The sequence below is a fragment of the Gymnogyps californianus genome, chromosome 11 (assembly GCF_018139145.2).
Source record: "Gymnogyps californianus isolate 813 chromosome 11, ASM1813914v2, whole genome shotgun sequence".
Lineage (NCBI taxonomy): Eukaryota > Metazoa > Chordata > Aves > Accipitriformes > Cathartidae > Gymnogyps > Gymnogyps californianus.
In genome coordinates, this window is record NC_059481.1 from 5,930,128 (window position 1) to 5,958,012 (window position 27,885).

Below are 27,885 nucleotides of genomic sequence, written 5' to 3' on the forward strand. Positions count from 1 at the left end.
CTGTATTAATGAAATTATTCTTTTTGGACTGTGAAGAACGTGTGTATTTTACTATTGAAAACCAGTAGGGAATTAGACAGTATATATGTAACTTCCACAAAGAGGGAATGTGGAAACACTGTGTAGATAGCCTGGGTTTTTTTAAATAAATAATTCTGTTCTTTTTTTTTCTCAGGGGCAGATGTGGCCTTTAATTTTTTGTGTATTGCAATGTTCTTGTTTTGTTTGTTTGTTTTTTTATTATCAGGGATACTTCACCAAAAAATGGCAGTGAAGTATTTTTCTCGCGTGAAATTTATGAAAAATATTCATTGGCTCCGAGCCTCTCTGAACTATGGCATTTATCAGACAGGTATATTCTGTTATATTATAATTTTGTGCTGTTTGTCATTATCCTATTGATACATACCCTTACTGTTTTGGGGGAAAGCTGCATCCGGCGTGCAAGGATTTGTTACTGACTCCTTGGTCCAGCAGTTGGTCTGTCCTTTACCTATTGTGAAACCTCAGAAAGCAGGAAGAATCTAGGTTGGGACCTCTAGTCTTTTGTGTCTTTGGAGGGGGGGGGGAGGTTGGTGTTTTGGGGATTTTGGGATGGGGGTTGGGTTATTTTTGGGGGGTGGTGCTTGTTGTTTTTTGCTTTCTCTTGTGTACCAAAGAGGGATGAAGTTTGACCCACACTCTTAACTGGCCATGGTAAGGATCCTGTAACCCATGAACCAGACCTAATTCTTTTTAGAAATTAATGTCTTGCTGTCTGTCCATGTCTTCTCACTTTGTAGAAGGCTGACGGTACTGTACCTTGAAATCCTTTTTACTTGTATCTTTTGGAAGTAGCCAACACTGTTTACATAGATCCAACAGTGTCTTAGGTGTAGTGGAGACGCAATTAATTCCTTGAGTAATGAAGAAACTACGTAGAGTGTTAGCTGAAGAATGGGAAATGAAATTATGTGAACGCAGGTGGTATGGGTAGTATTGCTTGTGCAGTTTTGATGTCTTTTTTTGTTTTCTTAAGTTGAGGAAGTAGAATCAACATTTGTTTCGCATATTGAAAAGCATGGCTCATGCTGCTGGATTTCAAAAGTTGGAGGACTGTATTTAGGCTATTGTTTTTTTTAAGAAGTCATTAAGCTGGTAGGGAGGTACAAGTGGCAAGTGTCTCATGGTGGATGAACATTCACGCCACAAAGAAGGTGGATGGGAGACCAAGGTCTGTGCTCTAAGTGGGGAGTTCAGCATGTGGAGAAATAATTTGTTCTGAAGGGGAATTACTGTATTTTTATGAACTGACGCTGAGGACGCGTTTGAGGGGACTACCTGTCTACATCACATGACTCTTTATATCCCACATCTTTAGCTAGAGAAGGCTTTTCTGGTTCATCTCCGTTGGAGCAACTTTCCTTGAACTGGCAGAGATGAGCACGGCCCTCACAGCTTGTACTGGGTGCACTGGATATTACTGTAGGATTGTTCCTTTAGATGATGTAGAAAAAGGGTTTCTGGAGCAGACATGACTGCACTCAAGAGTGGGATTGTGTTCAGTTGTGTATGGTAGAAGTGGGTTTATAGCCAGAAGAGAGGTTGCAACCAGAAAAATTCAGAAATTGATGGAACTGGGTTGTGTGGTCATAGTCAAGAGGAAGAGAAAAGGAACCTGTTGGGGCAAATGTGAAAGTAAAAGCTGGAGGAAATTTGTCAGTTTTTATATTGGGGTTTCTGATAGATATTTACTAAAGTGTATGTTCTCTTACCATAGAAGCTGTGAAGGCAGGTTGTTGATAAAATGAAGGGGAAAAATTTAAGCCGTTAGCTCAGATAAAGTATAATGCTGTAAATATGGACAGAAAAGGTCTGTCAGATTATTTTGGTTTGCACCCTGATGAAGACTGTGACAGCACTGCATACTGAAATGATCTTGATGTGCTGCCATTTCATTCAGTGCTGAACATAGCCAATTTAAGCTGCTAGAATTTCTTGATGTTCCTACATTGGCATATCTGAGTCAGCATCTTGTCGCTGCTGCAGCTTAATTAAATTTGCCAGTTTGTGCCACAAGGATGGACACATTCTCATATTCAGAGAGACAGCTGTGAAGTATTATTAAGAACTGTGGACGTGATACTGCTGGGTTTGAATAACACTTGAGATGTTTTCTACTGCTGAAATCGTATCTTAAAAATAGGCTTTTTCCACGATCAGCAGTTAATGTTCATTTTATTAACCTTAAATATTTTCTCTCTTAAGAACAGTTATTTTAAATAGAGCAGAGCTAAGATGGCCTTCATATACTGGAGTTGTTTTTAGAACCAGCTTTGTGATGTTACTTCTTTGTTGTTAGGGCAGTTACGCCCCTTGCCTTAGCCCAATATTATTTTTGGCAACTGATTTCAGCATTGTTTAGAGTAGAAAATGAAACTCTTGAGTTGTGTACTCTGTTTTTAGGAATTTCTTCATTGAAATCCAGAATTTCTATTGTTACAATTAAGTGTTTTTAATTTACTTCTTTTACAGTGAAAGAAAGGCTTTTTCTAGTTAAGTCTTTCTCCTTTACTATCATAACTTTGACTCATAAGTTAGACCTCTCTGAGTGCAAACTGTTTCTGAGCAACAGCCATCAGTGAATGACAAAATGTTGAGACTTTTTATCTTTTCATTAATAATGAGTGTTTCCAGAACAAAGAATCAGTTTCATATTTAGCTTGTTGCCTCAATATTGAGTATACAGACCAATATATACAACATTTTGTTAAAAAAAAAAAAAAAAATAAAATTTTTTTTTTTCATCTTTAAACCGGTGGCAAGCCTGCTGTTGGTACTAAGGGTTAGTCTGATTGTCCAGGTGAAGTTTCAGAATAAGAAAATTCCTATGACATAGACTAGCAATTGGAATAGTACAGTATCTCACAGTGCATTTTGGTGGATTTGAAGTTTAGGCTTGCATGACTGCCTTTATTAATTCTGACAAATATTAATATTTATGTGAAAAGTGTAAGTTCTTTCATTTATTACTTTTCTTTCAGAGAGGCAAAGAAAAATGTGGAGGCATTGGCGAACTCTTCAGAAAACAGACAAACTTGTACCATGCAGGCTGCAGATCCAGTTGAGGTGGAGGCTAAAAGCACAACTGACGATCATCCTTTTCCAGAACCTAGACTCCCCTATCCATTTACCTCTTGTTTGACTGAGAAGGAGCAGAAAACATACTTATATCTGATGACTAAGTACTCAAAAAAAATAAACCATTTTCAAGTTAATGCAGCAAGTCAGAGAGAACTATTCACGTATCTGGTAAGTGTGCATATATGTATATATGAACAGAGGGAGTAATATAATTTTTTTGTTACAAAGAGTTAAGGAAAATGTGGCAAAAAAGTTTTTAAATTCAATTTGTCATAATTTCCTTTTAACATAGTATTATGAATGGTAATAAAGGTCTGAAGTATTCAGGATAACATTTTTAATATAAATTTAAAGTGTATTTGGTTATTTCATTGAAAGTGGGTGGGGTTTTTGTAGATTGTTTTGTTTTGTTTTGTTTTTTAGTAGTAGTGTGAACAACTGATGGTAAGTGTAGATCTTTGATAGCTGATCAAACACCCACCCACCCCCCAAAACCCCACATTTTTTTATGAGAAGGAAGTTAAGAGTTGACCTTACTGTGATTTTACCTTTTCATGATGCTATGTGGCAGTATTGTATAATGTTAGGAGATGGATACATTTTGATGTGATCTTTGACAGCACCCTGTAATGGGAACTTCCTTCATTAGCATGTGAGGGGACCTGTGCGTTGACCTTCTATGCTTCACACTTGCTGCTTAGTCTCAGCCATGTTGTTTAAATAGTGAAAGGCTATGTTTCATGTTGGTTGGAAGTATCATTTTAGTTGAATCCTATATAATGTAATTAATCAGCAAATGTTTTTGAGCCATTGCATTTGGTTTCCCATGCTTCCTTGTTAATGCTAATTCCTTTATTTTATGCTGTAACAATGGGAATGTCATTCCCAGGCAAATCAGTACCTACTGTGTTGTTGTTACTTATAATGTAATTGCTTATGAAGTCAGAGCTCGGATATCTTTGTGGCTCTGTCATATAAACTTGCTCCAACAAAGTCTTGTAACCTTTCTTTTTATAAACCACCAGTGTATAATCAAAAGAAGCTTTCTGTTTGTTGTGGGGTCGTGTTTTGTTGTTTTGGGGTTTTTTTTAAGGAAATGGGCCTTGCAAAAAATTTTTTTATTTAAGTGAAACTCTGAACATATGCAAAGACTTGCCAAATTGAGCAGCAAGTGGAATCTGTACCATCACCTGTACTACATCTTCGGACATTTTGCTGGTTACATACCTAGCCTACAGGATTTCATTCTGTCTTTAAAAATAGATTTTTCCTTCCCCCCAGCAAATGAAAGAAGTAGTAAACAATGAAATTGCAGAATTTATGAAATTTGCCCAAAATGCTGCAAAAAGCTGCGCCCAAGATTATGATACCATCTCTGAAGATGCACTGTGTTATACTGAGGTAATTAACAATACTGTGTTTAATTGCTTCTCTTCTTAAATAATCATATTGGAATCATGATTAAGATACATAGGCACTGCTCATGGGATCTGATGTGCCCTGAACTTCTGCTGATTCCTTGTTGGGATGAGACATGAGAAGTTGCCATTTCCCTTATGCTGTGCAGCATGGCTTGGCCCACAGTTTATTGTAGCCAATAAGATACTATATAAGTGAGGTCACTGAATACTGTACAAAGATTTAGTCATCAGTTAAGTAAATGACATCTTTATATTTGGGAAGGGAGAAATTGCGTTTTAAGTGTGCCTTTACGTTAACAAGCTGCTCCTAAATATATACTACTGGGCAGAATGTTAAGCTTTCCTCCACAGTAGCATGTTACAAAGTCACTTTACTCAGAGGTTACTCAGACTTTGATCATAATCATCTACAAGTTCATGCTGTGTTAAATAACCACTTTGATGATTCTAAAATCGATCATGAATGCAACTTTATGTATCTTTCTTGGTTTAATAGCACATTTCGGGAAAAGAATTCCAGAATACGAGTTCGTTAAACTTTCCCATTAATGGGTTAACTTGCTCTTGCTTGTTTCCCTCATAGTTTCTTGCCTTAATTGAAATGGCCTACTTAGATACTTTTGTTAAAATTTTAGTCTTTCCTAGTAAGTGCCGCATCACTTTCTTTTACAGAATAAAACAGAAAAATAAATGTGTTTACTAGTGAGTAGAGCATTTAGTTAAATTCAGAAGGGTTGCTTCTATTTCACAATAACACTTTTTATTACATGCTTTTTCATGCACAAGATAAATTTGTTCTCCCGTTAACACACGGTTTGGGCACATGTGAGGACAGAAATCTTGCTTTTTTCTTAAAAAAAGGGACTGACTTTGTAATTCTGTATCTTACACTTGTGTCTGTTTTTCTAAGTGATCTTGTTGTCTGGTCACAAAATGTGTCTCCAAACTTGAATTCGTATTTATAATTAAGTTGATATCCTGAGTTAAAAATGAGAGAGAGGCACATATTTAGTTTTAAACAATACTCGCAGAAATAACTCATTCTAGTTACTAAATAAAACCTAAATGTCTTAAGTACATAATTCAGATATCAGAAAAAATTATCTTAGGATCTACAGTTGACATGAAAGCAAGTTTCAACACATATGGAATCTTCCTATGTCTTTACCTTTGCAACTTTTACCTAGGCCTAGTGTAAATTAGGTAGTAACACAAAAAAAACTAGTCTCTCTAAAAGCCAAGATAAATAAACTGAAAAGAAAATAATTATCTGGTTTAGCACAGTTCAAACTGTACTAAACTTTTTTTTTATGATTGGTCTGAGCCTGTGTGCATACATCGTTAGCCCTGCATATGAAGGGTTGAGGAGAATTTAGAATATGTTTCAGTTCTGATACCAGTGATTGTAAGATTATTATAGAGTTGTACTGGTATCTCTAAGTTTTTAAATACTGTCTCTAACTGGAAAAGTTGAGCAAGCCTGTTAGCAGTAATCTGCTAAATATATCTGTATTCTCTACAGAAAGTATATGCAAATGCAACTTGCAATTGCAGAAAAAAACTTTTTAAAATGAAATTCTTATGAAATATACAGATGCATAAACTATTTTTTCTTTTTATGTTAGGAATTATTACGTGCTTGTATTGGACATGTACAAAAGTATCCTGAGTTTTACACACTCCAGGAGATCATGAGTATCATGGGAGGAAAGTTTCATACACAGTTGACCTTTAGGCTGGAAAAAAATCTTCTTGTAATGGTAATATCTTACATATATGTATTGTTTTGGTGTTATTTTCAAATAAGTAGAATTACATCTGGATTGTGTTATGCAAGGATTCAGGTTTTTTACAAGTATTATTCAGTGCTTGGGTTAGGGGTTATAATTTATAATTAAAATTGTTAATGAAAACGTTAATGAAATTACTTTGGTAGTAAGGCTGTTAACACCCTTCACTGTATGTTTGCAATAAAAAGATTACATTAATAGTATATTTTTTAATGTAAAACTAACTTTATAATTATAAATAAATAATAAATTCTTAATATTTTTCATTATAAGAAATGCAATGTTGGGTCAGCATGATTTCAGTTAAAGACGTTTTCTGATACTGCTTGATTTCTTCCAGGGTTCGGCAAGACGTGGTAAAACAGATTTCCCTACCATGCCTGTTCAACTGCCCACAGATTATAAAACTGTTACATCTATTATAACTCCAGAAAAAAAGGCTTCTATTATGCACAATGTAAGTAACCTCTTTATTGTAATTTTTAAGGCATATTTTATAGAGAAGAGCAATTTGGTCCTTTTTATGTGGCAGCATTAAGTTTCTTCATATTTTTTTTTTTTTTTTCCTAATCTTACACATTTTGTAGGATAGGAACACATATTATATCATTATTTGTTTAGTATTTCATTTATAGCAATCACACTGCCTTCTTCAAAAGTTGGGTTATTACCTTTTGGACCTAGTGCCTTTTGAAGGGACTTCCTCTGTTCCCTCAATGAAACATTAGAGAGGTCCTTAAACTGGAACACACCGTCTGTGAAATTTAGATAGAATTGTTTATTACAGTGTTGTTCCTTTTAAACTTTGGTTTGCAATTTCTAAGCTGGCCTCCGTGTATGTGAGTGTGTATACATACATACGAATGCATGTAGATGTACAGACTTCTGATTTAAGAAAGAAGTCCTGAAGGTAAGAAGAAATACTGTCTAGTTTTCTGAAAAGTCGATTAGGTTAGCCTACCCTGGGAATTTCTTTTGCTAAACAGCATAAACTCCATTTCTGAGTTGAACAATTTTTAGATTCCATTCCACCTTACCATTAAATATCCAATGTTTCTGTTTGTGTTCTTCCACAGAGAAAATCAATGAGTTTTTCATTCTGTAGAACTCGTTTTTTGTGACTGTTTATTCCAGATAATTTTTTATCCACTAATTTAAGGAGTTTGTTCACATATCAAAACCCAAACTTTCAACAGAAGCACTGTCATTGCAGACACTTTTGCTTAAGAAAGTAGCAGAGGTGACACAGGAGAATGATATATGCCTCAAGAGTTGTTATAGCTATAAACAGAGAATATTTCTGATGATGTCTCAGGTGGCAGAAAAAAGAACATAGCTAGATTTTTCTTATTTCTCTCTCATGGTCCTCAGTGCTCCTGGGCTTCCGTTATCTTCTTAGTCCTTGAGGTTCTCCTCTCACCTCATGAGCATTCCCAGCCTCCTCTCTTCATGAAAACATGTACTCAAAATGTTTAATAATTTTATCATTTAAATTCTGAATTTGTATTCTTCATGTTTTTATATTTGTTTTAAGATTCTTTATAGGTAATCTGTATTTAAACAACCGTTCAGTTTTAACCATACTTTAATGTTAGATGTCTTTATTGTGCTATTACTTAACTCGTAAGAAGTTCTGTAATGTACGTGTGAGTGAATCTGGGTTTGTTTTTTTTTTTTCTTCTTCTGCAATGCACTCCCATATTTCGTGATCATCCAAATTCCTGTTCAACCCAGTAATTCAAATTAATAGGAATGAACTGAAAGATACGAGTTAAGAAGATATGTTTTCTCATGCTGCAAGGTGGATGCATAAGATTCAGCCAAAAACATTCAGGGGAATTTTTTGCTTTTTCATTTGATTCTGAAGCCTGGCACTGTGGTGGTATTTGGGCTTGGCGGGGGGGGTGGGTGGGGGGGGTGTTAATCCATGTTTGTTTGGGTTTGGGGTTTTTCTTATGAATTTAAATTTATGTGTGTACTTCTTAAAAAAAACCTTTAGAACTTTAACTTTTTTCTGTTTAGGATATTAGTTCAGATTCAAATGCAGAAAAACTTGCTTTGAAATACTGTCCTCAAGTTGTTTTAAGTAATCAATCATTATTTACTTTACTGAATAATCATGGACTAAACTACAAGGAACAATGGGAAATTCCAGTTTGCATTAAAATGATCTCTGTTGCAGGTATAGTATGTTTTTGTTACAAAAATTATGTTATTGTCCAGGAAGACCTTTATATATTATCATAATGCTTTTCGAGCAGACTGAAGAACAGGAAATTAGAAAATTCAGTAAAACCCACTGTGGGAAGGTAGAAGGTAATCTGGTTTAGTTCACACAGTAATAGAACAGTTTAATTTTGGTTTTATTTAAAAAAGAAAGAAGCTAAGGTTAATGAAAATCATAATTGTAATTATAAACTCAGATTTTTACCTTTTCTGAAGAAGCAGCACTCTAGAATGCAGCTATAAGAAAATAATTTCTCTTAAGTATTTCCATGTTTTTAATTTAAGGAATCAAGCAAAGTAATAAAATTTGACTTATTTAGTTCATGCATCTTAAAGGGCAAAAATCTGAAGTTAATAGTTCTCAGCTGTCATCTGGTAAGGAGTCAGAGACCTTTGTGTTGTAAAGAAAAATGTTTAGTTTAATCAAAGTTATTGTAAAAAATGAACTTCAAAAAAATCCGTTGCTATAGTTTGTCCTCTGTTTTCAAGGAGGAAAGCTGATAGCAAGGTGATTTCATAGTTTTCTACACCTTGTTCCACCTTGTTACTGAGAATAGTAACAACCTCTAGAGGTATCACCATTAACATTGAATTTGGACATACAGCTATTTTCCACTTCGGGGGGGAAATCAGTTAAATGTCCTTTTGCTTTTCAAAACTGTAAGCTCTGCTCCTTGGAAAGAAAACAACTGCATGAAGCTTTTAAAATTATCAAGTGAACTGATTTCAATAAGCTAAAAAAGAAAAATTCTGAAGTTTTATGAAAAAAGAAAGAGCAAACATTTTCTGGAATTAAAAGGACCTATTTACATCATAGAATAATGAATAAATAATGAATGTCCATGGAGATCACTCTTCCTAGTTGCAACAAAAAATGTTCTGAATAAACTGATTAACTCGTCTGAGTGCTATACTTTAGTTGTCAGGCACTCCACCAGTAATCTGAATATAGATTTCCTCTCTTGTTAACCTTTTTTTTTTTTTTTAATACACTAGGGGTTTTTTCATTATGAGTATTTATAATGGTTGTTGTCTTAGAATGTCCATGTTGTGTGCATTTCACACCGATTTGTATAACAGACTTCTGGATAGTAGTAAATAAGCTGTCAAGTATCTGCAAATCTTACAAATTTTGCACTTTCCTACATGAAATTAAATTACTTTATCTGTAAAGACATGCTTGACTCCTTTTATATCAGCTTTACGGTTTTTAAACTTAATTTTTAGATCCAAAGTTAACACCTAAAGGGCATTCAGAATATGTTAGCAATATATAGTGTTTCTTGAAGGGTTTCTCCTCTCCTTCCTTTTCCACCTTCTCTGTAACCCACCTCTTGCATTAATTGTATTTTTTTCATGCACAGTTTGTTGGTTTTTTGGTTTTTTTTTTTTTTTTTCTAAAACAGTGATACTAGGTTCACCGTGTGCCTTTGCTTTCTGTGTAACATTGGGCAGGGTATCACTGTTATTTTTGGATGAATCTATGGATGATTCATATATAAGTGTGTGAAGGTGTAGACAAGAGAGTGGGGCAGCAGAGCCTGGACATAGTTACTGATTAGAAGAAATATAAACTGCAGCCATCACTTTTGGGCAATAAGACTTTAAAAGAAAGAATGAATTTTTTTTGAGGTTCATCAAAGGAAGAAAAAAGATCTTTTTGGAAAACAGAATACATTTGATGATATAATGCAGTATAAGGAATGGCGAATCCTAAATTCTTATTTTACAAATTCTCTACTTAGAACTGCATTTAAAATATGATCGACTTAATGTGGTATGTATTGCTGCTACAGGATCCTAATAATTCACACTGTATCTGGACATAATTTTATTTTCTGTTGTTAATGAATGAGAGGATAGTTTTTCATTTCTTCTAGTGTGAATGTGGAATGGATTTGACAATAATTGGAAGTTGAAAGATTTATTATTTAAATTATAGAACAATCTTTTTTCCTGTCATTTAATGTGTACTGAATCTCTTTCTGTTCTTGAAAAGGTAGCAAACCGGCTAAAGTGGTTTATGTTGATTCACCTCTCCTGAGAAAGGAAATGACAGTAAGAGAGAGGAACCAAATCTTCCATGAAATTCCAATGGACTTCCTAGCAACTAAAACGTCTTACGTTTCAGTTTCTGATGTATTGATGGACAAACCAGCTGAGGACAATCTGTTTCAGTGGGATGTATGTAGCATCACCTCTTCTTGGAAACAAACAAACAAACAAACCCGAAACCCCCTGTTATAATTCCCAAGTTACTTGTCCTGTGATAATGAAGGAGAATTTAGGTTTCCCGTTGGTAGTTTTTCTACTGCTGAGTTACGGACCCTATGTTTTAAAATGTCTATCTAGTTCCTTTAAATGCTTCTATTACATTGGTATCTCAGCTTTAAGGTTTACTTCATTAAAATGTATTTTGATCAGTGTATATAAGTGGGAAAAGTTCTTATGAACTTTATTTCTCTTTTGAAAGGCCGTTCAACTCCTAGGACTTAAGAGATTCTATGTTAAACACAGGAATTTTTTTTTCTTCAATTACTGCCCCTCTCTCACAACAGTGAAAATATGGACAGTAGAACATTTTTCATGTTTTCAAATTGACAATGTCTCGTTTGTGATTAACACATCCTATTTCTTGGTTTGTTTTATTTTATTTTTGTTATATTATTATTTTTTTCTCTCTGTGTTAAGGTGTCTTCTGATACCTACCAGTACAGGAAGATTCCTCTTCCAGATGACACAGGGATGGACTTTGATGATGATGTTACAGAACTGGAAACTTTTGGAGCAACTGTCAAGCTCTCAAGAACTTCTAGAATGGAAAGTACTTTTCCTACAGTTAGTAACACTGCTAAAGTTTTATCACACGGCCTAAAAATGGGGAAAAAAAGTACATCCACCATAAACAGTGGAGATGAAGAAGGGAAAAACACCATTTCTGAGCAAGGAGTTTCAGTATGTGCGAGCATGCAGCTTCCATCATTAGATGGCGTTCTGTGCTTCAGCCCTGAAGAAAATTCATCTCTTAAAAGCTTTAATTCAGAGGAGCTTTTGTTCAGAGGACTGAACAAAGCACAGCATGTCGTGACCAAAGAAGTATTGGACAGTGAAACAAAATTAAATATTCTATCTAATGCTGTTAGTTACAAGAAAGAGTCTGATGCTCCGCAAAAAAATGAGACTTACACTTCTTTATGCAGTAGTGACACGGATGAAGAGCGTTTGGTAATTGATATAGAATGTAAAAGCACTGATTGTTGCAAAACACCTGTACCAAACACTGTTTCTCATACCTCAGCAGAGACTGCCAAATCACCTTCTCCCACCCAGATTCCATTAGCAAGCGTGACTGATTGCTCAGATATCATGGATCAGGGAAAAAATGCCTCCAGAAAGCCTACAAGAAAGTTCTCCAAAGAATTTGATCCTGTTGGACAGATTTTGAAAATGCAAACTGAACTTCTCAAGTCACCTTCCCAAAAAGCTCATGAGCAGCCAGTGGTGAGCTGTGATAATTCTAATGCTACACCAGCCCATGTGCCTCAATCTCCAAAACCACTGGTGACGTCCAGCACAGAAACTGTGCCAGCCCCTGCCTCAAATCCCAACAGCGTGTCTAGAAATACCTGGACTTGGCTTTTTCAGGGAGTACCAAAGAGTAAGTAATTGTGTTCATTGTGTAAGGAGTAAAATTTCAAATTTTTGGTAAAATTTAACAGAAAAACATTTTAACTCCTTGATCTGAAGAACATCCTAATAGTACCTCTACATTTATTTAAAGATGTGACTTAAATTTTTTTTTTTTTTTTTTAACAATACCTTTTCTGTGTGAGAATTACTGTCTTGCACACATAAGGGAGCATTTTGGGAGCTGTTTGTCCACAGAGGTGAATATGAAATATTGTTTTACTTTAGAGAAACAAGAAGTTGTTCTACACAAGGTTTTTAAGCAAGGAAAAAAAAATCATTTGGTGATGAAATGAGTTGCTTTTCCTCAGAAATTCAAATATTTGAGTAGTCTGATCTGCAAAACCAGTTTCTTGTCGATCAAAAATGGATTTTTTGCATTTTCTGTAGAAGAAAAATGTTATCAAATTATGCAATTAAAACTTGAAAGAAAACTTGAAATTTGGGTGTCTAAGTTCTGAGACTCCTAGTTCAGTTGCTGTTTCTTAGCTTCTAGCAATGTGTTCCAGAAGACTAATAAGAACTCACTACAAGCCACCTCTCCAAGTTTTCAGGCATTTAGCTGGAAATTAAACTTATGCTACATCCAGACCTCAACCAAGAACTAGAAGTCTTGAAAATCCTAGGGACCATGAACTTTGAGGTTTTTCTCACATGCCTGAGTTGCTTCTGAGCTCTGAACAGTACAACAGAGTACTGAACGCTGAACAGTACAACTGAAGTTAGAAGCACTTTATTGTGTTAGGTAAATTGACAGAAAACCAGGCAGATTGCATCAGGACAGATACTCTTTTTCTCAAATATTTAATTCCAATGAATCAATGCTTTTTGGTGGGGAAACATGTTTCGCTGGTATTTTCTGACTAGCTGTGCATTTGATCACATAAGAATTAATCTTAATTACTTAATGTGTATTGGAAACAGTTAACACAACTAACTCTGTTTCAGTTGAAATTGTGTTATCACTTCCTACATTTTTATCGATTTAACTGAATTTTAGTAGTCACTAAAAGACCATGTCTCCTCCCTCAGTTTGAAGGGTTGAGCAGCATGGTACTCTTTCTATTTCTCCTTCTCTTAAAAAGCCAGAGCATGGAATTCAGGTGTTTGATAATAGAAATCTTTTTTTTTTTTTTTTAATAGAGGTAGTGAAACCAATATTGCTAAGATGCTGAAGTGTGACTGTGAAAGAATAGAAAGCATAATTCTACAAATTGAAAATTCTATAGCAAGATGATAAACTTCTATGCATGTCTTTTTTACAGAAAGCCAGAACTAAGTTAAATGTTTCACTAACAGAAAATTATTTCTGGTCACTTGGATGATAATATCTCACACAGTATACATTTATTCAAAGATGCATTTAAACGCTAAATTTGATGTTAAATGTATTTATTCATAGTACTACAGCAATACCTATTTGTAGTTGTAGTTTTGACACATATTTCCACATATCTGCAGGACAAAAACCAGAACTGGATAAATTTTCAATAAATAATCTTAAACAAGTTGGAGTTTATTCTTGTTTATTTAAAATATTTTGTTAAAATATCTCTAAGGGATACAGGGGTGTTTGTTAACCTACCTCAAAGCTGCACTTGGAGATCTAGTAAGTGTTTCTTTTGAATATGCTAGTATTGAAGTTGAAGCAAACTCAGTTTGGAACAGAGGCGTATGCTACCATCCAGACCTGAGGCTTGAGTTACTTCGGTAACTGATAAATGGATGGCGGCTCTCAGGAGGCATTCACTGTAAATAAAGTTTTTGTCTCCTTTGTGCTGAGTGACCGTGGCTTAAAAAACAGCTTTTGAACTCCATTTGTACAAGAATGGAGTCTCACAGCTCTGCTTGTATAAGAAATCTAATGATTAGGATAAAACATTTGGGAATATTTAAAAATATACTCTTTAGAAGTTATAGTGGACATTTTCCAAATTTTTTTTTTTTTAATACATAAGTGACTTCTTGTGCCTAATGAGACTGTTTTCACCCCAAAGTCTTAGGAAACAAAACAGATGCTATTAAAAAAAAAAACCAAAAAAATTAAACCTATTGCAAGAGAAAAAACTAATTAGCTTCAGGTAAAGAATGTGCAAGCTTGTCTCTCTGTTTTATTTATTTTCTATAGGAAAGCTGCCAAATGAACTTCAGATGCTTGAAGAAGACCCTTCAGAGTATAAAGCACCTCAGGATGGCAACCTTGTGTATAAGCTATTCAGTTTGAATGATCTGTTGTTACTTGTGCGTTGCAGTGTGCAAAAAGTGAAGTCATTGCCACGATACCATAAAAAGAAAAAAGCCCAAAAGGTACAGATTTTGTTGTTAGCTGTTTTGTTTTGTTTTTTTAAACAGTTGTGCTCAACTGGCGTCTCTGGGATTCCCAATCCTTGATAGCATTTGTGTTTTCACTTGGGCAATTAGCACACTTAATTGTAACTCTACAGTGTGTGTCTTCTTTAAGTAAATATTTGCTGTAGGGAGAGAGGGAAGAATAACTTGTGATTTCTTTAAGTCTACTTGATTAGAAGATAAGCAAGTGTGATTCTGCATTTTTTACTACAACTGCATTACAGTAATAGGCATGGGTAATTATACTCATGTAAACTAATGTCAGTTCGAACTATTCTTAAAAGTTAATGCAGTAATTAGGTTTTTGGCCCAAGGCTTTGAGAATGTTCATGATCATAAATATTTTCAAGCAGGATTCAGCCTTGTATTATGCCTAGTTAAGCAGAGAAATAGGAGATTTCCTATTTCACATGTGAAAATTTCCTATTTCCTTGTGAAAAAGGAGAATGAACAACAGAGGACACATTTAAAGATAAAAAGAGATCCTATTCCTTCTGCTTGAAAAAAGCGTTTTTCTTAAGGAATAAAATGCTTTAAATGCAAGTGTAATCCAAATATTCCTTGTAACATCAGGAGAAGGAAAGCTTATTCTGGAGTCCTCAGTAGTTTATTTTGTCAAGAGTCCTCTGAATCATTTAACAAATTTGATGTGGTATCTCCCTCCCCAGAATACCAGAATTATGGTAGGCAGGCTTTTTGTGAGGTGTTTATGCTTTGTTGAAATGGAAATAGATCTTTGTAACTCTGATTACTTGCTAAGATTCCACGCTCAGAATCTTATTTTGAAGAAATACCATCTCTTTGCTATTGATCCACTGCTTATAAATGCCTGTTAATAGCTGCTTAGTTTGTTAATCAAAAACTGAGCACTGTTGTTTATTTTTTTGAATTCCTGCTGAAATTTAAACTGTGATTTGTCAGTGAGAAGAGGCTTATATTTTCTCTGTTAGTGTTAACACACAAAGGTTAGCCTCTGATTTCAAATGAGAGTCCAAAGCATTAGGTTCTAGTTTCAAGTGAGATCCTGACAAGAGGAATAAATGTCAGGATTCCACTAAAAATAAGCAAATCAGAAATATAATAATGTATTTTTTCTTAAATTCCTGCAGAGGGCAGTAGAGCACAGAAATGTGAACTTCAAATTAATTTAGTCTCATGGAAAATTTACTTAGCAGCAAAATTTTATTAGCTGGAAAAGCTTACCTAGGCTTTTTTTTTTTTTTTTTTTTTTTTTTTTTTTTGGTCCATTTCACCTTCCTCTATATAGAGTCTCTGTAGTCCGAAGTTTGTACTGTGGGTTTCATAGAATGTGAGCCATCACACAAGATCTGTGAAATGTCTTTGTTGCTTCAGCTGTAGTGGAAGATTATGATGATTATCAACTACAAAATGTTGTTCAATTGTGGGCATTTTTTGGACAGTGAGTGCTGATTTTTCTTGAATCTTCACTTTTATAGCTTACTCCAATATTCCTATTGCCTAAACTAGAATACCAAGCCTATTACGGTGTTGAAGCTCTTACAGAAAGTGAAGTATGTCAGTTGTGGACAGAGAGTATGTTGCATTCTGAATGCTTATTTTATATCGGTAAGTTCATGTGTTGATTTTTGCTTAGGAAACATGTATGTCTGAATATGCATAGAATAACAGAAGAGAAAAATATTTATTAAAGGTATATTCCATATGTCTTTATTTTAACTTTCTAATTTTAGTTTTCACTTTTATCTTAAATAAGCGCTTTGTCTAAAATTTCTGTGGGGTGGTGAATGAGGATATTTCAGCTTTCATTTTAGATTAATAGCATCCAGTAATCTTTGTTTTCAAGAACTGCATTTATTTGCCTTTCAAAGACAAATGTATCTGTAAGTGTGAATTTAGTTCTCTGAAGTTAGTAATCTTCATGACTTAAAGTATCTTTGGGTTTTGGGGGGAGTTTTTTGTTTGGTTTTTTTTTTCTTTTTTTAAATGAGTCATATACAACGTGAATTATCACAGGAGTGGTAAAAATATTTCCTGATGAAATGTGAGCTATAAATATATCTTATCATTTTGTGAAATCATTTTAAATAAATTTGTTATTACATACCAAAGTAGAAGACGAACAGAGGATCAAGTATGTGGCTCAGAGGATACTGATTCCTTGGCCTTTGAACTTGCACTATGGGAAAAGGTCAAATGTTACTTACTTTTGTTTGAAAGCAGGCAATAATCTTCATATTTCTACACTGATAACATGTAGACAGATAACATACAAGAGAATGAGGAAAAACAAGCAAGATAGGGCTAAACCAAGTTCTGTTGTTCAGAAATAAGAGAAGTTACATGCTTTGAAAACAATGTACATGTGTCTCATATCTAAGGTACTGGAAATAATTTTCTGGCTTTGCAGAAATGAAATTCCTAACAGGAAGGAGAAAAATACATAGCGTAAGTTTACTGAAAACTTCTTTCCATAGCTATGATATTCCTCAGGAGTTCTGAACACTGGATCATCTTACTTTAAACACATTTTTCAGGTTTTCCATTGTCCATATCTAACTGATCCATGAAATTTCATTTCCTAATATGTGATATGACTTGAAACATCCCTGTCAAAGGGGTGGTCTTGTTACTCCTTGTCCTGTATCATGCAGCAGATGGAAACAGGAGATAATGTAATAGAATCTATGAATGATAAGTAACATACATTCAGTGAGAATGAAGCAGGAAACTACAAATCTCATGTAGAAGACATGACAGCTGTAATTCAGAGCACAGAAAATAAAAAGACAATAAAGCAGGGATAAAAAGCATGGAAATGTTAGCAGAAAGGTATCTTACTTGTAAAGACCATTTATCCAAAATCACATAAACCAAGCACACTAGGAATGCAGCTTTATAAGGACAGTTTCACTAACAAATGTCCTGCAGAAAATGCTGTATTTGTGTTTGTACAATGACATTTTAAACGTCAGGGAAGTTTTTATGTCTATTAGGATACATATATTCTGCAGAGAAATGAAAATGATGCATATAAAGAATGTGGCCAGGTTATTTTAACAACCCTTTTAATATATGGAGAGCTCTCTGATACCAATTATCTTGTAGTTAGTAAGATTTTAAAAGGGAAAACCTACAACAAAGTGGTTAGTCAAAATGCATTTTAGAATGTGTTTGGCACTTGCTATGGAGTGAGGGCAGTCCTGTTTGTACAGTGAATGAATGTTGTGCAGCGGGGACTGCCTCGCTTTCCTGTTGTAGAAAAAATTCTCTGGTTTTTATGGTTGTTACGACAGCAGTTGTGGCCTGTGGTTGCCTAACCTTTCCACTTGTGCACTGAATTACACTTTTGCTGTTGGTGGCTCACATCAGAATACTATTTTAGAAATGCTGAGTTGTCTTTTTCCTAATTTTTACATACCAACTTTGCATCCTATCAGAATTATAAGGTTTATGTGAAATCTAATGTATTTGAGGTGATAGTTTTGCCAATTGCATCTATCTTTGTCTGCTGTCCATATTTAATGGAAATTATGTTTCTAATTTTAAACTTTAAAAGCAGTATTTACTGTGATTTTTCCCTTCTCTAAAAAAAAATCCTCACAAAGAGGTAATTATGCACACGGTAGAGAGAGGGCTAATCTGCTTACAAAGTACACAAACTGAAAGAATGCACGTCTATCTGATCTCCCATCAGTTACAGGATACCTAACGTATGGCTTGCACGCAGAAGTTTGCAGACAGCTCATCCAGCCAACACCCCTTTTTATAGAGGCTTTCAGGAGTGTAGGAGAAAGCAGGCTGCGTGCTGCAGGAGTTGTTCTGGCACAAACAGCCATTCGCTTCTGATCGGAGGTTCCTCAGTGTCTGCTTCATAGATACCTGCTAGCTGTGAAACGGGCATGGAGCCCTAGGCTGGCAGGCTTCAGAGGCCTGGCCTCTGACACGCTCGCTCTGTTTGTGTGCTTGGGAGAAAAAGTCATTGGGATTGAGAAACACTGGTCATTCCAGTGATGTTTGTTTGTCAGCTCTTGGATGCGCTTCTTCCAGCAGCAACCCCTGGGGTCTGCAGGGGTTCTCCTTTTGTGTGCTCTGAGGAAGCACAGGATTATTGTGGGTTGTCACTGTCCTGCACAGTAAATTAGTACTCCCAGCATGTGGGGCAGGTCCCCTCCCACTGCTATTTAGAAAAAAAAAAAACAAAACAAAAACAAACAACCGAGTCTGCTACAAATACAGAGTTGGACTCTCAGCATGTCACCAACTTTTGATACTGACAGAGTATGTGATTTATTCAGGTAGGCAAATTGAGGACTGCAGATTTTTGGTACCGCCACATAGTTTCTCATAGACATAGGTAAAAAGATGTATGTGGAAGTAAATGATCCATTTTATGGAAGAGCATCTACCGCAGCTTTTAATAGGACACTGTTACCATATTCTACCTAGGGATTCTTTCTGCTCTCATTGAGAAATAATTGCAAGGTAGCTGTGAAATTCTGCCTTTCAGTTTGTATTTCTGGGGAGCTGTGAAAAATACAATGTTGCAAGTGTCCTGATTTAGTTGGAGGGCTCTTTGCAACAGAAAGCTTTGTCCTGAAACTCCAGGAACAATTCTCTAAGGGTGATAATATACCTGTATTATGGACAACTTAAAATGGGGTGAATATCTCATTCTTTTTCATTAATCTGATACCTGAAAGTAAGACTACTGTTATCGTGTGGTGTAAGCAGAAAGACAGAATTGACTTCTCAGATGGTGCTATAATTTGAATTATTTTAAGTGAAATATCATGTCCTATAATAAAGGAATTTTTAAATCAACCATAGTAGAGCCACAGACTTATTGCTCTTTTTAAATTTACCCCACAGTATGAGTGTGAAAGTATGGAACAACTGTTTGAAAACTGTGATCTTACCATTACTAACACAGTACCTACAACTTGCATTCTTGTTCAGACAGTTCTGAGACTATATAGATCTTAAGTGAAGCCTCTAAAATTAAAGTTTTGAGCATGTAGCAGACCTCAGTGTTAAATTGCTTAGGAGTTTTTGGATCTTGAAAAACCTTAATTCACTGTCTCAACAATCTTTTGTATTGCCGAATAAGTATGGATGGAAAGTTCTTTGGACCTTGGTCGTGCTCTGTAATTGTCCAGCATTGTTCCTCAGTGTTGTATTGCTCTGTGTGGCTGAGGGAGGAATCTCGTAGCTCAGCGCAGTGACTCAGCAGTGCTGCCAGCTCAAGAGATGAGAAAGAAAACAGAAGTGTAACTATGCTCTCCTGCAGAAATTGCAAGGTGTGATATTAAGTTGAATTTTTTATTTTGTATGTTCTCAAAGAAGGTAGTGGTTGTTTGCACAAAAGCAGAGACATTATCATCAAACAAACTGATGAGTGCTGTCCTCCTCTTGCTAGTAGAGCACCTTGCTCGGTTGTTGATTTAAGTTCCTGTCATGGTTTAACCCCAGCCAGCAACTCAGCACCACGCAGCCGCTTCCCCCTCCCCTCTCCCAGTGGGGTGAGGAGGAGGAAAGAAAAAAAAAAAAAGTAAAACTCGTGGGTTGAGATAAGAACAGTTTAATACCTAAAATAAAAATTAAAAAAATAAAAAAAAAATAATACTAACAATAGTAATAATGAAATAATAATAATAGTAATGAAAAGGAATAGAACAAAAAATCCTGAACTTAGGATAAGTGCTACTTAGCAACAACTAAAACCTCAGTGTGTTATCAACAGTATTCTCACCCTAAATCCAAAACACAGCACTGTACCAGCTACTAAAAAGAGAGTTAACTCTGTCCCAGCCGAAACCAGGACAGTCCCCTTGCTACTCAGGTAGGAAATCTACATCTGCAAAGGGAGTAGTCTCTGTGACATGTTTCCCAAATAAGATACTTGTACTTGATCTAGGCAGTAAATAAATTTGTGATAAGCTTTGCTGATTAATGGGAACATTTTACCCCAGCCATTATTCACTTATTTGCATTAGGTGCCTAAGCAAAACTTACTGCAAAAAGAATAGTTTACCTTCACTTGAATAGGATAATATTGGCCTTTAAATAAAGATTATTTGAAAAATAGGTTGGAAAGAAGTACTTACTGTATGGGTAACTTACTGAATGTCAATTAATAGAAATTAGGTATGAGTAGTTCGTAGATTCCCCCACCCCAGCTATGCTATCAATGAGTTTAGAAACAGAGAAGTTTCTGATTTGAGGAGAGGCTGATAAGGAATGGAGAAGATAAAGAGTTTTGGTTTTTTTTTTTTTAAATAATGACTTCAAGTTTCTTTTCCTCTAGTCAGCAACGCAGAATATTAAACCTAGCTGCTTAGTCGTGCTCAAAATACTGATATCAAGAAAAGTAACAAATATACAATGTCTAAAAGAAATGAGTTGTCCTGGTGCATTTTTAAAAAATTTGTTAAAATGAGAGTTCTTACTTGGCGGTCTTACACATCACGTAACAAATTGCTAGTAATGTTTAGCTTGGAATGTGAAATGCTTTGGTTTAGCAGTTTTAACTGTACAATTGAAGCATTTACACTTCCTACGAGAGCAGATTTGTAATAAGGCAGTAAATTCCACCAAGTAGGTCGTATTTTATTATGCTGCCTTTTTTCTCATTCTCCTTGTGGGAGCTGGAATAGAACAGATCTCTGGGAAAACCTCAACATGAGAGAGAACCTGAAGGTAAGGCATGGTCACCACATCAGTGTACAAGCTATGCTAATGATCTTTATTGCTTATCAAGTGAAAAAGTGAGGTAAACTGTTCTTGTCAGCCTTTATTTTAAAAATGTGATGAGGAGAGCTTTGAATTGTTGCTTCTAGCTATGTCAAAGACAAATAGTCTTTAACAATTTGCCATGAAAAAGGCCTGAATTGTAAATTGTAATTTTTCAGGTGAGGGAAAAAATCAAGACACAAAGGTACAGAATCCCCAGAAAATCAAATAACACAATTGTTTGTAATGTATCAGAATAGAAAAACAAGTATATTAAACTCAGAAGAAAATTTGTTGTAAAAGGTAAACTTAAATGATCTCTCCAGTGAGGAAGCATAGTGGTGAGGCTCAAAAGAACTTGAGAAGATACAAACTAACTGAAGAGATTAAGGCCATGGCAAAACGAGGTTGTATATCCCAGACATCACCCAAGATGTAAGATTTGCTGGAATCATGGGCATCTCCCTGATGTAGAAAGACAGCCCAAATATGGATGTCTGTACTTAAAGCAGCTATACATTTTACTTTCTGTTATTGTGCAACGTTGATAAATACTTTTCACTGTTCTATGCTGTAAAGGAGCAAAATTTTTTATTCCTTTTAAAATGCATTAGGTTTGCAAATGATGCTTTTGCATTTGTTCTCTTTTATTTTTAGTGTAGTAACTGAACTAATATTTTTCAGGACGTATTGATGCTTTTACATCAAAGCTTATTATGCTAGAAAAGATTTCTCCAGAAAGTTTAAGAGAAAAACTTGGATTGATTAAGTGAGTATTTTTAGTAGGTTTTTTTAGCAATGATTTTGCAACCCTAACAAGCCTTGCAAGTTACTACTTTTGTAATTTTTTTTCTTTTCTGCAGGCCTGCAAATTCATTAAATATACTTCACCACATTTTGAAGAAAGTATCTGAGTAAGTGCTCCGTTCTTGTTCATTGTATTTATTTGCAACATTACCCAGCTCATCCTATTTCTTCTGTAGAATGCTTGTCTACTCTTTGATTTTTATTTCTTCATATACATGAAATATTGTACAGATTCTTTTAGGTCTAGCATAGCATAATGCAGTACTGTGTAAAAATGTGCTTAGGATTACAGGTTTTGTATAAATGATGCAAAAGAATAAGAATTTGATTTTTGTGAACTACTTATTCAAGAGAGGAGACTGGACACTTCGGAGCCGATTAAACAGTTCACAGGAGTGAGTTGTAATGTTATGTATGTAGGCTGACATTTAAAATTTGGACTTCTGGTTTTTGTTAGTCTTCTTGCTTAATCTGTAGAAATAATACTGTTTGTGTTCCCTTGCTTAGCTTGACTTACAACAGCATATGTCTTTCTGTACAACGCTGCAACCTTTCTCTTGCTCCTTCCTTTTCTTTATTTAGCTGCTTCAAGGCTTTCAGTCTGCAAGTGTCTCTTAATTTTTTTGTGAAGCAGGTTTCTTGCACTATGTGTGAAGCCTCTTAATTTGAATTACAGAAGAGTTTTCCCGCACTTCATAATTTCTGTAGCTTCATGATTTGTGGCTAAGATTTTTGATGTGGGCAGTTGGTTGACGTTTATCGTCCTGAAAACCTGTTTAATCCTGCATGTATTTAAAGCACATCTGTTCTTTGTGTCTGTGTCTATATATGCATTATGCTTTGTAAGGCGATGATTAAAGAATTATAGTTTACCAAATATGGATGGTTTTCAGTGTATGCTTAAATGTTTTGTTGAATATGATGACAATCTGTACATTGATGATAGATTAGTACATTATGAATACATTATAAACACATGAATTAGTATGTATTTATCAATACAGTTTAATTCATGCTTTTTTGTCCATAGCCTTTTTATAAAACAGGGACTGATAAGTAAATATCTAAAGATGTTATGCTTTTGCATTGAGAACTTAGTAGCTATCCTGATCAAATGAAACAAACCAAAAAGATTTAAATAATATTTTTCATGTTGAACTTTATCTTTTTAGTTTGCAGGAGGGCTCTTATTTATTGACTCATGCTGCAGGAGATTCATCAGTTGCAATCTACAAGAGTTCTCTTGACAAGACAGCGAGAGCATCATATAACTTACATAAAGCTCATTGTGATCTGCCTACTGTACCTGCCACACTTTCAGTCCCATGGGTGCCACTAGATCCCAGCCTCCCATTGCCCTATCACATGAATCATGGAAGAGTTCCATGCACCTTTCCACCTGCACCCCAGGAAGCCATGTGGAAACAGAAGGTCGGTATCACACTTGATGGAAAAGCAGATTAGCAGTTTTGAAATTATCTGTTTCAGTCCCTTGGATATATAGCTAGTGTATTTACCTGTCATCTTTGGGGGTCAGAGAGACCCTTTAGAGTTCTGGATCCACTACCAAGAATAGGAATGCCTTTCTCCTGAAAAATATTTCAGGTGAGATTCGTCTCACTTAGCTTTAAACATTACAGTAAGGAAAAAAAATGTTTAAGCTCATTGTGCTGTTAACAGAGGGAAATGGAATATTTTGTAAGATGCATCTCCACACCAGGATGGGCCTCTTAAACAGATTGTAGAACTAAGGCTGTAGAGTTGTCATTTTGACTACAGGAGTAAAGATGATTAGCACAACTGTAGACAGGTAAAATCAGGTAAGGTGAATTCTACTGTCAGGGTTTATTCCACTGAGCTCTTATGGCAGCTCTCTGTGATACATTAAGTGTTTTGGTTTTTTTAAATACACTTTTTTCCCCATTTGATGGCAAAATTCTTTCAAAAAGAAGTTTTGCATCTTTAATGTGAGCTAATAATACTTTTGGATGGCAAAAAGAATGTAGCATTTGGCTTAATTAAAAGCTTTGTAATTTAGAGGCTTGCAGTACAGCTGAAACATACAATATTTGCATTTTTCAGGTTTTTCTAATTTTGCCTCTGTGATGGTGCTTTTTGTTGAGGTACTTTTTCTTCAAACAATTTCAGGAAGGACCTTTTAACCTGGTTTCCTGTTTTATCCATCCTACCTTCATCTCCCTTTGTCCCTCTGTCTTTCCCCCAGATCTCAAAATCTTGAACTTGTTGGGCTATTTCAGCAGAAACTGACATGTCTTGGAGGCCTAAGATATTAAATTCTAGCCAGCTTAGTGAAAATAAGTAGCCAGGTAGAGGAGAGGGATCCAGATTAGTGCTTCATCTGTGGAGACGGCAATGAGCACTCAACTGTAATATTTGATACCCAAAATCTCATGCAGACAAGAGAGGTGGTAAGCAAATCAGCTACACAAAAAAAAAAATTGTCAGAGCTTTTACATTACTAGGTGGGGGATAATCGTATGGCAAGACAGAAAACCAAACGATGTTACTCTTTACTGAGAGTTTAAGTACCTTCCTCAGTCCCCTCATGCCACTCCTTGAAATCTTTCATGTCTTAATTTATTGATTCCTGATTTCAGTGGCTAGGGTGGAGCATCTTGGATCTGTTCTTGGTTGTTTGTAGTTTTAAGTGAAGCTCATGTAGGGATAACAGTGATTCTCTGCAGCAAAAATAAGGTTTCCTTTTGGCCCTCTAAAGTTTGCTAGCTCAGTCGGACAAATTGCCGTTGATCACCTGTCTCTGGTTGCTCTGAACTCCTTCACATTTGAGGAAACTTTCATTGTGATTCAGGTGGTGTACCAGACATACACAAACTTAAATTCTCATTGGTATGCTGTTCCCTATACAGTGAAACATTTGTAACAATATATATGCGATACTGTTTCTAAAATAAGAGTAATATGTTACTTTGTCTAGAGGCATGGGGATACCTTAATGTAGGAAAACACAATTTCTGTGTCTCAGACATAAATATAAAATTGTGTGTGGATGGCTTACTCCTTTTTACTGAAAATGAACAACCTTACACAGCATTTATATTCTGCGTTTCTTTAGCGTGCAGTTAAATCTAAAGAAATAAAATGTTTTCAATGTTTGAATGTGATCTTCCTTCCAGACATCGTTAGGATAAGTAAAAATTAATATAGCCGAAAAGTCACTGACATCTGGTTTTTGTTGCTGTTGTTTTTAAGACAGAATAGAATTTATTGTGAGAAGAATTAATTGTCTGCATCTAAAGAAACTTTTGACAGAAATTTTGTGGAAATTTTTTAGGAATCCAACCTGCTTTGTAATTTATGCTAGTTAATAAGTGATGCATATTGTGCTTTGGAAATTTCGCAAAGATCCCACTCTCAGCTCTAATATTTTGAACAGGTAATATGACACTTTAGAAGTAAGAAAATTTTCAAGCGTTAATTTTCTTCAGTACAGATTTACTCATTTGTGTAAAAGCCACATGCTAGCTGTGCCTAGCTTAGTGCACTGTGGGATGCTCTTTAGGCCCAGCTATATGTTTTAGCCACATCCTGACTTCCTATGAGGGCAAAATAGAGTTGTGCATCAGTTCGTAATTACCTCGTGCACTTTGGTTTCTGCCAGAAGGAAATCCAGGCACGTAGGCAAGAAAGAGGCAGGATTGGTCAGATTCCCACTGGTGGCAGGAAGACTAGCTGTGCCTGTCACCCAGTCCAGATGCGACCTCTGAATCTGGCTGGAATGACAAGAAGTAGAAGGCAGTTCTCTGAAGGTAGTTGTATATGTTTGTGCTTAATACAGATTAAAGATTATTAATTCTAGTTTGGGGTTTTTTTTTATTCTCTCCCTATACGCATCTAGATGACTGGGGTGAAAGGACAATCGGACACACCCTATGAGGGAAAGCCAGTAGCTATGGAAACAAAAGGCAATCCAGCTAAGCCTGTTAGAAATGAAGGTGTGGTTACAAAGAAGCTGAAGAAGAATTACTGCAAACAAAGAATGATGAAGAAAAAGTGGAAAATGAAGTACAACAAAATGCAACTGAAGTAGGAATAGCTGAACCATGCTGTGATAAGTATGGCCTGGAGAAGGACAAGAAGAAAGAAAAAATCTGAGGCTTTCTTACAGCTTCAAAGGAGCCTGAACAAGCTGGCAGGGGAAATGGCTCCATAGCTGAAACATTCTGTAAACCTTTAACCCTTTCTTACCTCAGTGGACACATTTCAAGTGAAAATCTCAAATTCAGTCAGAGGAAAAAAGAGCAAGTGTCTGCAGCTGAGGTTAGGGGACAAAAGTATTTGGTCTCATGATTTTTTGTAGAAAAACTATGGCTTGAAGAATGAAGCAGTGGTCGACAGCAATATCTGATATCATGTAACAACAAGAAAAATAACTTTTCAGCTTTCTTAATTCTTCCAGAATTACTACAGATTTTTATTCTGACATATTTTTAAATTATATTTTACTTCGTGTAATGTGCATAAGGGGAACAACTTGGATTTAATTACTTAATCCTTTTAACACACAGTGTCTACCAGTTTTTAAATTACTTATAAAAATACATTTTCTTTTTAGGATGGTGTAACAAATGAGGTTTGGGGAACAAAAGCTGTGTTTGAGTAGTATGTGCCATAAATTTGCACCAGAAAACTTACAAGTACAGCTAAACAGTCAAAATATATATACTTTTGTGCTTCCCCAAAACAATTTCCAAAAATTGTTTGGATTCTGGCATGTCTTCAAAAATGAATGTTGCAGTTATTTACTGTATTACTGAATGGCTACAGCCTAAATGTCTTATCAGATTGCACATTGACATGCAGTAGTGCTTACCTGAGATATTAAGGTTTGCCCAGAGGAACAAGTGGTAGGATCAAGGCCTTAGTCATCGTTCCAAAAACCCAGCCAGACTATGCTGTACCTCAGCAGTTTGCTTGAAATTTAGAGCCAAACTGACAGAGTGAAGTTAGGAAAAGAGAATACTTACTGTCAATGAAAAGGCCAAGCAATGTGATGACATGCAGTTTCCTAGTGAATATGAGTTGTGTGGAAAAATTAAAGCTGTTTTGAATGTTAGTATATAAACGCATTGTATTCTGTGATGTGTTTGTAACTGACATGATTGCTTCTGAGGGAAGATTTGTCTGCATTACAGCTATTTTATGGTACATACTTTCAGTGTTTCATCAAACAGAATTTCAACAGGAACAATCCTTGAAATTGAGGCTTGAAAATTATATTCTCTATCATCGCTTTTGTTTTGTGCTTTCTGAATTTCTGCCTATATTGTCCTTTATTAAGAGTATTGGTTTTAGAAGAGCGCATGAATTCTTGAAAGCTACAAGAATGAGTCCAATAAATTCTTTCCTATTTTTGCCTTTTAAACAACACAACTATTTTAAAATGTCTGAGCCAATTTTTGTTTGGATGATGTTCTGGAGAGCTGTTTGTATGCATGCTTAAACTGCTAACACAAAAAACAAAGGCCTTAAAGATGTTCCTCCAAGACTTTTGTTTGGACTAAGGAAGTTACCAAGTACACACATCTGATCAAGCATTCTGCTCACTGGGGCTTGACATGACACATTTTAATGTCATGAAAGTAAAAATAAAATATTTAAATTGTTTACTGGGGTATACCTGTTACAAAATCCTGAAGACAGTTTTTTTTTTTAAGCAGGCTTAAACAATGAATGTATATTAAAAATGGTTCTTTGTGAAATACAAAGCATTTTCTGATTCCCCCCCCCCG

General features: G+C 35.3%; 1 protein-coding gene across 1 annotated transcript; it reads left to right on the forward strand.

Moving 5' to 3' along the window:
• The first annotated feature begins 245 nt into the window (after positions 1–245).
• On the forward strand, positions 246–27,526 carry ICE2 (interactor of little elongation complex ELL subunit 2). The gene is made up of 14 exons (XM_050903301.1): positions 246–352; positions 3,024–3,291; positions 4,405–4,524; positions 6,170–6,304; positions 6,675–6,791; positions 8,357–8,516; positions 10,560–10,744; positions 11,252–12,218; positions 14,376–14,554; positions 16,054–16,183; positions 21,992–22,076; positions 22,171–22,221; positions 23,287–23,545; positions 25,992–27,526. Exons 2-14 carry the CDS (start codon positions 3,085–3,087, stop codon positions 26,181–26,183), a joined length of 2,787 nt encoding a protein of 928 aa, XP_050759258.1. The 5' UTR covers positions 246–352; positions 3,024–3,084; the 3' UTR covers positions 26,184–27,526.
• The last annotated feature ends 359 nt before the right edge of the window (positions 27,527–27,885 follow it).